This window comes from Melanotaenia boesemani, chromosome 17 (genome assembly GCF_017639745.1).
Source record: "Melanotaenia boesemani isolate fMelBoe1 chromosome 17, fMelBoe1.pri, whole genome shotgun sequence".
Classification (NCBI taxonomy): domain Eukaryota; kingdom Metazoa; phylum Chordata; class Actinopteri; order Atheriniformes; family Melanotaeniidae; genus Melanotaenia; species Melanotaenia boesemani.
Window position 1 is genome coordinate 13,050,377 of NC_055698.1, and position 13,135 is coordinate 13,063,511.

At 37.4% G+C, this 13,135-nt stretch overlaps 1 protein-coding gene across 5 annotated transcripts in view; it reads left to right on the forward strand.

Annotated features, from left to right (window-relative positions):
* Window positions 1–3,055: 3,055 nt before the first annotated feature.
* The window catches only part of kcnh8 (potassium voltage-gated channel, subfamily H (eag-related), member 8), a 73,218-nt gene continuing 63,138 nt past the window's right edge, over window positions 3,056–13,135 (forward strand). For all 5 annotated transcript variants that reach the window (XM_041967356.1, XM_041967359.1, XM_041967357.1 and 2 more), the window contains exon 1: window positions 3,056–3,211. In XM_041967356.1, the coding sequence (XP_041823290.1) occupies window positions 3,136–3,211 (76 nt within the window). In that variant the 5' untranslated portion in view covers window positions 3,056–3,135. The remainder of the gene's footprint in view (window positions 3,212–13,135) is intronic.

Here is a 13,135-nt window from a genome sequence, read left to right on the forward strand (position 1 = left end):
AGGGCTTGATAACTTTACTTTGTCCATGCCGCTCTAATAGTTACTTTGCTTTTAAGAAGGATCTGAGTGGGAGCCACAGTGCTTGGCTTTTTCTTGTTTTTTATTATGTGACTGACCTTACAACAGTGTTTAATTGTGTTTGTCATATTTTGCATGTACATTTCCATGTTTTTATGCATGAAAATGATACAAGATTTTTTTTTATTTGCTGAAGATTACTTTTACATGCTTTATGGGGCTTGTGAATGAACAAAACTGGGAAAAAAATCCTGTTTCTTGAGATACAGAAGTTGGTGTATCAGTCAAAATCCTTGAACACAACAACTCTCGACTTACTGATGACATTTCAGTTTGGTACTTTTAGAGCTGTAATAAAGTGTGTTTGTTTTTAAATATAAATTCATTTGGTAAGAAAAAGGTCTGTATTTATGTTTCTAGTTCGAAAAATGCAGTTAATGTAAATGTTAAAATGTCACTACAACTGAACAAGAAAACATATGATCCCATGATAGTGAATCAAAGGAAACAAACTTAATAATAATAATAATGGATTAGATTTTATATAGCGCTTTTCAAGGCACCGAAGCGCTTTACATATTCATTCACTCCTCACTCATACCTGGTGATGGTAAGCTACTTGCGTAGCCACAGCTGCCCTGGGGCAGGCTGACGGAAACATGGCAGCCAATCCGCGCCTACGGCCTCTCCGACCATCACCGAACATTCATCCACATTCATACACCAGCGATGCCAACACAGGAGGCAAGGAGGGTTTAGTGTCTTGCCCAACGGCAGATGACTGGGGGAGTGGGAATCGAATCGCCAACCTTTTGGTCATTGGACGACCCGCTCTACCACCTTAACTACTGCCGTCCCTGACTTTTCCCTGACTTTTTCTAATCATTTCTGTGCTTTAAATGAATAAAAAGCTGACCTTTCACACTGAAAAAATAATATACTCGAATGTCTATCACATATTTAGTTGGCATTCTATTCTATTCTATTCTATTCTATTCTATTCTATTCTATTCTATTCCATATTGAAACCCATAATTGTCTTGTTTAAACCTCTTACAGCTAAGGTCTGCTATCCTCTCTGCTATTGAAGTATCTTATGTCATTAAGTCAAGAGAGCACACTATGGCCTTTAAAAAATCTTACAGGCTTATATCAATGTTGGAATGGGTTAAATATCATCTCCAAATTATCTTGATATCAATTTATTCAGAACTGTCCTCTTTAGGAAATCTGTTGCAAAAACACATCTCAAGGAATACAAAACTTCATCACAGGTCTCCTCCTAGTGGTGTTGGTGTTAAAGCACCTATGTGCAATCAGGGGAAGATCTCATGACTTTGACCAGCATGGAAGATGTAGAAAAACTCACAAAAAATTACAGTTTGTCAATAGTCATACAGTCAAAGGCCAGAGCTTTTGGAATAACATGCTTTGGAAAACTTATAGAGTTCTTTAGCCAGTAACGTCATACTGTGAAGCAAAGAGAAAAATATGTTTGGGGTGTTTTCACTGTATTGGGGACTGTGCAGCTTTCAGCCACAGATTCAACTGTAGATATAGCTGTCAATCAAGGACTATACAGAGATAATGTGTGGAAATTATTATTTGTTTGTTTTACTTTAGTCAGAAGATCTTTTCCATCCATCCATATATCCATTTATTTCAATGCATGGTCATGGGGGAAGCCCGTCCCAGGGCAAAAATTCTTTAATTTCTGCTTTCTTTCTTTTTTTTTTAAATCATGTTAATGATGTCAGAAAACACTAACAAATCTACAGAGGAATAATTCAGAAAGAAGAAATTAAGGTTTATGGAATGGTCAACTCAAAACCCACATTTGAACTCTCATTGCAATGTTACGGGGACATCTGAAAACAAGAACTACATAAAATTCTCAAACAGCTTCAGAATTGTAAGTGGATGAATGATAAAAAAAATTTAAATAAAATAAGTATAAACCGTTTGAGTTTGATACTCTAATTATATCCATGTACTTTTTGCTACCTTTATTTATAGGTACCCATCCAAAGAGGATCAAATGTTTGCTCAAAAAATATCAGAAGAACCAAAGATTTCCACGATATACCTATTATCATCATTAGTGTCTGTTTGTACACTTTACCAATTAAAAAATATTCTTAACAGCTAATTTCCGCTTTGAATTCTATACAGGTAAAAGGTGGATTAGTCCAATTTCAGATACAGTGACGCAAACTGTATTTGCAGCTTACTATCCACATGAGGGCGGTATAGTGCAGCTGAAATGATCTACTGTGTGCATTTTGGCTCGAGACTATGTAAGCGTTACTCCGTGCATGTTATGCCACGATGTAGCCACCAGATGAAGCTAAAAACTTATAATATCTCTTGTCGTGAACACTAGCGTGTATGGTCTCAGGTGCTGTAGGCGCTGGGAGTAAGCATCGTGGATACAACCGTGCTATGGCGCAACTAATGCTTTTGGTTTGTATTCTAGTATTTCAGCCACTCCTTTAGGTCTATCAAAGGTGTGTAGTTGTCCTTCCGACTCTCTTTGTGGCATATGTCTGGAATACCTGCCTTTAAAAAAATCTAAATCTATTTTTTACTATTATCTCACTATTCAGCCATAGCACAAGACAGTTCGTGACTTATTAAAATAATGCAATGAAAAGACAAAGAATATTGATTTCTCTAAAACGCTCGAGGAGGGAGAAAAAAAATCACAATTTTTAACACAAGTTCTGTTTCTCCTTCTCTCGTTCTTTTTCATGGAGAACACCCACCATTTGTGATTTTTGTTGTAGAGAGTGATTGATGTGTCCCATAGTTGCGCACAGTGGAGAGATGGCCACATAACAATGACAGGGAATTTCACTCTGCCACGGTTGTCTCCGACGATTACCTGAGCTGCACCTGTGGGCTTCATAACCAACCCCATTCCCTCTACACAAACAACAGTCGCGCGGATGCGCGCATCACGTGCAGTTTTTACCAGCTGGGGTTCGCTTGGTGCTGAGTTGACTGGATATCTGCTGGTTTTGTCTCAGCGCCTAAATGGGGGTACCTCACGCATTCGGACGACTTGCACCGTCTCTTCAGTAACTTTAATGGGGACTTCGACATTAAGCAGAGAAAATGCCTGTGATGAAGGGATTATTAGCGCCACAGAACACGTTTCTGGACACTATAGCCACAAGGTTTGACGGAACTCGTAAGTTTATTTGTAATTATTTTTAATCCCTTGAGTAATTTTAGCAACTAGAGCTTGTTTTGGTGGCTCTATTGTATTGCCTAGTTTGTAAGAAGCTGAGCAGACTCCAGCTTGATCCTCGAGTACACTAACAACCTGCCAAAATCAAGTCGAGAATATGGGCTTCCCAATTCATACCAGTATGTGCACATGTGATTTTTTTCTTAATGTCCTCGATGCAGTGCTATTTCAGTTCATAGGCATTCAGGCTATATGTATACAAAGACCTGATCGTTATATATCAATAAACTCGACATTAATATTTGTTTGTAGTATCAAGTTAATAAAGGAAGAGTTCCCACATATGCTGAGGGTGCAGCTGTGCATGGCGCCGAGCTTTCAGAACCACGGACAGCGACAGAGGGTTGTTAGGGTGCTTCCAGCTTCTTACTAGAGATTTGCAGAACTTGTTCACAAGTTTCAGTCTGTGTTATAAATAGATTTGATAGAATTGTTGAAATCTTATTTGGAAAAATAAACAATATTTCCCGGTTTGCCTTTGTGTTGAAGTTAACCTGTTTTATGTTTGTTTCCGGCTGACCAACCCTGTAGAAAGTGCAGTCTTTATTGCCGCATCCGGTCGATCCAAGTTAATTGGTTGATTTCAGCTTTACAGCAAATTCCTCCTCAGGCTGAAGCAAGTCAGAAATGCCTTAACTCTTTTCTTTAGTCTGAAGTCTGCCCTCTCATTTCAGCAGTCTTCCTTTCTCATGGTGTTTCATGAACGCAAAACAAGATGTTGCGTAAGCGTCTTCTATATTTCCGTGAGGATTTTTAGTGTTCTATACAGCTGACTTTAATCTAAACTTGAGTCAGTCTTGTTTCAGCTTTTCTTCAGGCCTTCTAGAGTTACATCTAAGAAACTGCTTTTCTTGTTATGCCCACAGACAAGCATTGGCAAAGATTTGTCAATGCTTTTGTTTTACAACGTGTTATCTTCTGCTTTTATAACTCAGATGCATTTCATTGGTCTGTTCAAAAGTACTATGCTGTACCCAAACATATACTACTACTTTTACTACTTACACACAATTTAACTTGTGCCATTATTTGTTTTTAAAAATGGTAAAAATAACTTTTTTAAACCCACTTCTGTCAAGTCCCTCTGAGCCAGGTGTTCTACACATGTCCTAAATTCTGTTGCTGATTCCACCTCTTATTCACTACCCTGCCCTGCATCCCAGTCTTTAGGACATTTCCATAACACTCACAGGGATGTGATAACAACAAAGAACATCCATTGAAATTTCATGCTCCATACCAGCACCACTATACAAGTAACAACTGGTTATACATCAAGTGGCAGCAAAACACTCAGCTGCCTGGTCAAAAGCTATTTTCTCACACAAGGGAGTTAGAGTGGTTCTGTACAGCATGAGTAGTTTGTCAAGCTCCATCCAAAGAATGAACTGCTGTCCGTGAGCCTATGAGGAAGAGAAAATTAACGTTGGATTTTAAGTACTAGATGGAGAGAACTGGTGGCAGCAGAGGATGAGGCAAATTAGGCCTGATGGCATGGCCGAGAAACATATAAGGAACGAGGCAGGGTTCACTGCTGTGTGATCCCCTTTGACATCATCTGTAGCCCAGATTAGACCAGCAGGCAGTGATAAATGGGTGAAAGTAAGAGCGGGTAACTCTTAAATGTGATATGACTTGTACTTAGAGAGAAAGTTTACATACGGTTGTTTCAATGGATTTAACTTAAAACACACAAGAAAGTCGTCTTCTGGTTCACGCTTGCAGTGAGTCTTATTTGTATAAAATGAACAACCACTTTTATAACTCCAGTCTTCAAAGACAGTTTAAACACAAAGGATCCATTGTATTCAGAGCCTGAGAGGACCCAGAATGTCTTTCTGCCTAATTTAATAGCTCAGTTGAGAGTAGACATAAAAGTTTTCAGACTGGAACTACATTTTTTTGCATTCGGATAAAGTAGCAGCTTTGCAATTACTCAAAATCCCTTTGAGATTTTATGAGAATATATTTGCATTTTTCAGATTTTTTTGAATATCTCATAGCTGACACCAAGCTGGCATGTATTTGTAATAAATTCATCTCATGTATTGGATGCCATTTCAAAACACAAAAAGTGTGTATGTTTCACTATGTGCTTTGTTGAATTAGTGGTTAGTGGTTGTCACCTCCGGTCACAGTTGCTGGCTGTTTTTCCCATAATGTGTAGGAATGTGTGGGAAATAACTAAATCTATCTGTGGCTGTCTTTTAAGATGACTGGGTGAGAATGCTGTGACACCTGTCAGCCTTACAACCATCCAGGTTACTAATCTCACAACCTGTCCATCACTAGTGCTGTATGTTGTGGTGTGATGCTTTTCAGAATTGCATATCGTCATCAGGCAAGAACATTTGAGAAATGTCTTTAATTTAGGCTTAATAAGAAGCATTTTCCCCAAATTTAAATGAGTTAATGTTAAAAATTAAATAAATAAATAGTTACAAAAAAAAAAAAAAAAACAAAACAGCTAAAACAAACAAACAAACAAACAAAAAAAACCTACGCCCAATACATCTGTCAAGAGCTTGTGTGGATGTACTTTATCAGTTGATTGGTTTAAAGGCTTAATAATATTTTAATGCCAATTATCGCTAAAACAACAGATAGATGGTCACAATGAATTAATTAGATAAATTAGTTAGACAACAAATGGTGTTGATTAAAAAAAATACACACACACACACACACACACACACACACACACACACACACACACATATATATATTTATATATATATATATATATATATATATATATATATATATATATATATATATATATATATATATATATATCCACAGCCTCAAACAGAGACTGAAGGACTTGGGAGCGACGGTGAAAGATGAAGACGACATTGGTGCCAGAGACCAGACATGGGGCGGCATGGCTCAGTGGGTAGAGTGGTTGTCTTGTGGTCTGGGGGTTGCTGGTTTGATGGCCTTGGCCTGTTGAGCTCATGTTTAGGTGTCCCTGAGCAAGACACCAAACCCCAAATTGCTCCTGATGGGTTGTGGTTAGTGCCTTGCATGGCAGCTTCCGGCATCAGTGTGTGTGAATGGGTAAATGTAAATTGCTTTGGGTATTGTTCCAGGTACAAAAAGCGCTATATAAATACAGACCATTTACATATATATATATATATATATATATATATATATATATATATATATATGTATATATATATATATATTTTCCCCCTCTTTTTGGGCTATAAATACAGGATGTACAGAAGCTGAGAGTAGACATTCCTTCAGTTATTTACTTTTCGTGCCAGTATCTCAAAATCTCAAATTAAGCCTTCTGTTATTTCAAGAACTTGTTTTCACATGATAAGTTATATTTTCTTATGATCCTGAGAAATTGGCCTTTTCTTGAGATGCGGATTACATTCAGTAATCGGTCATGAGATGAGCTCCAGAATGAGGAGCTATTTCCTAATTTAACTGGAAATGGTTGCAGTTGGTCAGAAGCTGTAGCAGCATGCTGATGCCAGTATTTCCTATTCTGTTTGCATCCTGGCAGTGGCTTTCCTGAAATTTGATAAGACCCTTTCTATTTTATCTAGTTTTTGATAGTAATTAAACAAACAATAAAGTTAACTCATTCTGTAGAGATAATGAAGTGAACTATCTCATTAATAAAATGATGACCCAAGTCATCCCAAGGTAAACAAACTAAGTAGCTGCTTGTAATATAGCATCTACATGCACTCAGGAAACCAGCCACAGAGAGGAAGATGACTTGCAGCAAAAGACTACAGGCCTATATTTAAACATGGGTTGGATGCAATAAGTACCTTCTTTCTCCTGCACATTGGGCTCCCATTCCACCAGTTGAGCAACCCAGTACCCCTGAATTAGCAGCAGTCAAACTTGTGAATACAAAATACTTTCTGAGTGGATTTTGCTGTCAATGAACAATGATCCTCAGGAGGGAGAAGGAGGCCATATTGGGTTGTTGTTTTGCCGAATTAAACAGACAATTTGGTGATACAATAGTCTGTGTAAACTCAACTCCCTTCTCTCCATCCTCACAATTTATCCAGGTTGCTGTTTTGTAGCTCTGAGCACCCACCAGTTCCACCTCCAATAAGTAGGTAATTACTGTCACATTTAGCAATGGAAAGGCTTGGAGCAGGTGTGCGTGGAGTTACAACAGGACAGCAGTTATAATGTTATGAATGAAAAGAAGAAAAGTAGAGTGTATAAAAAAGATAAAGAGTGGAAAAGAAAGAAACATGAGAGCTTGTGGCATTTCCTGTTGTTGATCATTATGTTACTGTGTAGTTTGGTGTGTGCATGTTCAGCTGTCTGGGAGTGTTGATAGACTCAGATCTGACTTTCAGCAGCCATATCAAAGCTGTCACTAAGACAGCTTTTTACCAGCTCAGAAACATCAACAGAATTAAAAGTTTAGTCTCCCAGAAAGACCAGGAGAAACTCATCCATGCATTCATCTCCAGTAGACTGGATTACTGTAATGGTCTTTTAACAGGACTCCCTAAAAAGAGCATTAAACATCTGCAGCTCATCCAGAACGCTGCTGCTAGAGTTTTAACCAGGACTAAGAGATCTGAACACATCACACCAGTTTTAAAATCTTTACACTGGCTTCCAGTCAGTCACAGAATAGATTTTAAAACCCTTCTGATCATTTACAAATCCCAGAATGGTTTAGGCCCAGAATACATCTGTGATATGTTCAGAGAATATAAACCTAGCAGAGCTCTTAGATCCAAAGACTCTGGTCAACTAGTCCAGACCAGAGTCCAGACTAAACATGGAGAAGCAGCATTTAGCTGTTATGCTGCAAACAAATGGAACAAACTGCCAGTGGAGATTAAACTTTCCCCAAATGTAGACATTTTTAAATCCAGGTTAAAAACTTTTCTTTTCTCATGCGCCTATGCATGAAATCTGCACGGTAACTTTTTTTAACTTATCTTGCTTTTAATCATTTTAATGTAATTTATTATTTTATTGTGATTATGTGTTGATTATGTGTTGATGCCTTTTACTATTCTAAATATCTGTAATGTCTTTGTTTTATGTAAAGCACTTTGAATTGTCCTGTACATGAAATGTGCTATACAAATAAACTGCCTTGCCTTGCCTTGCCTTGATAATGTGATTGAGTATAAAAGGAAATTCCTCAGGTGATTACCTTACTTTAAATGCCAATTACAGTATGTGGTTGGGCATACTGCTTGCTGTCACATGAATGTTTAAAACCTCTTTTACTATTTCACACAACAGAAGAATTGAAAAGATTTTTAAGAAGAGAGAGCATTGTGTCTCTCTGGTTTTACCTAACTAGCAACCCTTTGACCTGCAAAAACACAGAGGGAGTTAATTATGGAGCATAAAAGACCATAGAGCTGTTCAAATGCACATGTTTCATCAAGGTTTATATAGTAAAGTTTGTACTTTACTGTACTGAACAACAGCAGCTTTTTATTATCCTTACACAGATGCTTAGAAGCATGTTGTTTTCCTATATAATTATGCTAACTTGTGAAAAGGAAGGTCTGGTGTTGTTCTCAGTGAGAGAATGACTCTGAAAGAAATAATGAGTGCAGTTATGAGGCTGTGACGGAGTAATCAATCATCATTGACTGTAGTGCTGTAGGGTGCACAGTCTCACTAACTGGCAGTGGATTGGCTGGACTGTTCCAATTTTCTCCAAAGCCCACTTAGTATTGAGACTATTTTATTTTAGGGCAATAAACTGAACAGAAATAATGGTACTGGGCTGTAAACATGTGTATCATAAAGAGCATGTGTGCTTCATGACGCTTCTTTGTGTCATTGTGTCATTGTACTGCTTCAGTGAATCATAAAGTCACAAGATTCAGTCATACATCCTCATGAAAGAAAAGGTGCTGGAAGCTTATTGTTGTACTGAACAATTGCAGGGCCAGTAACATGCTGTCCAGCACACTTGCCATAGTCTTATGTCTTAAGCTAATTGGCTTAATAATATATATATATATATATATATATATATATATATATATATATATATAGATATTATTGAATGAATTTCCAAGTCAGATAAATCAGTCACAAATAAAACAGATGGTTTGTTCAAGACACATCATTGAAGAGATGGTGCCAGCATCCAGTGCATTAAAAAAATTTACTCATCCCCCGCTAATTAAATGTATTTTATAGCGGACCCTTTGCAACAGTCACAGCTGTAAGTGTCTTTGGGGTTTTTCCTGGCATATCTAGGCATTAGGATATGTGCCAACCCCTCAAGGAAAAACTGTTCCAGCTCCTTCATACTTCAAGGTTTCTCCAGTTGCACAATAATCTTTAAGTTATACCTCAGATTTACATTTGGAAAGAAGTCTGGGCTTTGACTCTGCATTTCCATCATTTAAATGTGTCTCTGTAAACCCTACAAGCGTTGCTTTGACAGTATCCTTAAAGTCACTGTCATGTTAAATGACGAACCTCATTCTCAATATCTAATATCAATATCTCATTATCTCTGGAGCACTGAAACACGTTTTCCCCAAGATTAGACTTTGCAGGGGGCAGTCCGTCCTGAGGTTATGTCCAGCTGGAGCCTATAGGTTTATCAGCAATAATAATAATAATAATAATAATAATAATAATAATAATAATAATAATAATAATAATAATATAATTATTTATTACTAGGAATGGGCACAGCTTCAGATCCAGATTTAAGTTGAAATAAGTTAAGAATGCTTCCAGATCTCATTTCTGGATTTCAGGTTTTGAAGAATTGTTTGGTGGTCAATTAGATGTCTTTGCAGGTTATATGAGTTTATTGAGGTTTCATAGACAAACTGTATTTCTCCTTAAATGTTTCTCTGATGTCTGCGGAGAGCCCTGTGGTCTTCTCTGTGCTGTTTTTCTATTGGTGCTGCAGACCCTGGGGTCTTTTGCAATGAAGGCATAAACACAGAGATCATGTGACTCTTTGACTGCAGACATGTCCACTTTATTTAACATGTGCCTTCTGGAAGATAACCTGAAACACCAGATATTGATTCAGATCAAAGGGGAAGAATATATATGCACACAGTATTTAATGTTTTTATAGTCTTTTGAATATTTTATAGATTTTTAAATTTTACATATTTGGATTGCTACTCAACATCCCTGAAAAAAATCCATTTAAATTACAGATTGCAATGCAAGACAAGACCATCCTAAAAAATAAAGTGTGGGCATAGTTTGTTAAGGCACAGATGCAAGACAAAGGGTTTTCAAGTTTTAAGAAATTATATTGATCTCCTCCAATAGTTTTGCCCACTGCTTTCCATTTTTTAAACCTACACAGAGCTCTCAAGATGAGTTTCTCTCTGTGTGAGTGGAGCCCGAGGCAAGAAGTATTAAATATTTTCTGTATCTTCTGCTTTTCAGTAGAATAAAACACATTTATAATTGTAACCAGACTGTATTTTTTTGGTGGCACTTTATCTACCAAATAAAAATGCTATATTAAAAAACAGTTAAATTAGTCACTGAGAGAATAAACTCGGTAGGAAAAAAACAAGCAAATCAATCAATCAATCAATCAATAAAAATAAAATAAAATAAAATCTCACAATTTTGTTCCAGACATACAAAAACTGTCTTGCTATGCTTCAGTGAAAACTGCATTTTCTGACCACTTCAAACACCAGCCACATATGGTGCAAAGTGACAACATTGGTGTTACATTTTGTGTCATTACCAAAAAGAGGTCACACACTAATGTTTTGTTGAACCACCTTTAGCTTTGATTATGGCATGAACTCATTTTGGCATTGTTTCAATAAGCTTCTGCAATGTCACAAGATTTATTTTTCACAAAGACCACTGCACGAAGCCTTCTCCAGCACATCCCAAAGAATTTCAATGGGATTCAGGTCTGGACTCTGTGGTGGCTAATCCATGTGTGAAAATGGTGTCTCATGCTCCCTGAACCACTCTTTCACAATTTGAGCCCAATAAATCCTGGTACCATCATCTTGGAATATGCTCCGTGACATCAAGAAAGAAAAAAAATCCTTTGATGGAATAACTTGGTCATTCAGTATATTCAGGTATCAGCTGACCCCATCTTTTGGACATAAAATGTTGCTGAACCTGGACCTGCCCCAGATCATAGACTGCCCCCACAGGCTTGTACAGTAGTTACTGGGCATGATGGGTGCATTCCTTCACCTGCCTCTCTTTTCACCTCCTCGTTTTGCTCCCATCACTATGGAACAGGGTAAATCTGAAGTCATCGGACCACATGACCTTTTATTGCTCCAGAGTCCAGTCTTTACGCTCCCAAGCAAATTGAAGCCTTTTTCTCCAGTTAGCCTCACTGATTTGTGGCTTTCTTAAGGCAACACAGCTGTTCAGTCCCAATCCCCTGAGTTCCCTTTGCGTTTGTTCAGGTGGAAATGTTCATACTTTCACTTTTAAACATAGCAGTGATGTCTACTTTTTTAAACCATCTGATTTCACCACGTGCTTAAGTAATCGCCAATCACCATCATTCAAATGTTTTTCTGACCATATTTCTTCTTGAAAGATGATGGTTCCCCTCTTTCCTTCAAGTTTTAAATAATGCAATGGACTGTTCTTAACCCAGTTTTAGTAGTTTCTGCAATCTCCTCAGATGTTTGCTCTGCCAATTTTTTGAAAATTTTAAAACAGACAAACATATTTTCCCTGACCACAAGACGTGTCTTTCTACATGAGAAGTTACTCAATGCATCAGTTGAGGTTAAATAACTTGTTGCCAGTTGAAAGATAATCACCCATGTAGTAATTATCTTATAGGAGGCTTGCAGAAATTTGATTAGTCAAATACAGGTGTCATCTTTTTCTTTGGCCAGGCAGTGTATAAAAAGTCCTGTTAGCAAAATCATCTCTAGTACCATATAACATACTTCTGTCATTGCCATGTAAACAAAGGGAGATTAACAGACATTTTGATGTTAAACCAAACAAGTAGCAGTAATTTGATGATGCAAGCTAGTAAGAGAAAATGTTAATCTTGGAAGGCAGTTTCCTAAAAGTTTGGTTTTAGTTTGCCTGCAGACACAAAGACCACTCTGCTGCTACCAAAATATCTGTGTTCATATGTACATTGTTGGAGGGCCAAGTGAGAAGTCAGACTGTGTTCTCAAAGACTTCTTTACAATGAGCCCTGGTTTTTGAAACCACAAGAGTTCTCTCCTACTGGCCATTACATGCTATGAAGAGTTGAGGTTCTCAGCTCTGCATAGTATGCAAAATATTCCCATCTTTAAACTCAATAACCCTAACTAAGATGGCAACCAAAATAATGATTCATTAGTACCTTAACATTGTGCTTCTAGCATAATGGTGTTAGCATTTAGCTCAAACAGGCTAGTGCCACATCCCAGTTTACCCAGCTTATGATCATTTAAAAAGTGAAATTTCAAATCTTAGTTCTGTTGTAGTGTGTATAGTGATTAATATTTTAATACTTACTCTTATTAGTACATTACATTTTAGCAAATCATGCATCCAGGCTAACTTTGGCTTCCCTAGTATAGTGTTTCTTACTGCATGATAAATAAAGTGTTAAGTATAATAACTGTCATTGCCTCTGCCAGTCATATTTATATGCAGGAAGAATACAGCTTGTCTGCTTCCCCACACTTCATGACAGTTTGAGCCACAAGACAAGATATGTTCAGTTAATTGAAGTCTGTTCTACAGCAGGAGCAGCTGCACATCATGTTCAAAGTAACAAGACATTTGCTTTTTACTCACTCACTATTAACCAAGATGGGCATCGGTGTCATCAGGGGTGCATGCTGATTACCATGCTAAATTCAGTGTTCCAAAACTATCCACTAGCTTCAATAACCCTTTGAT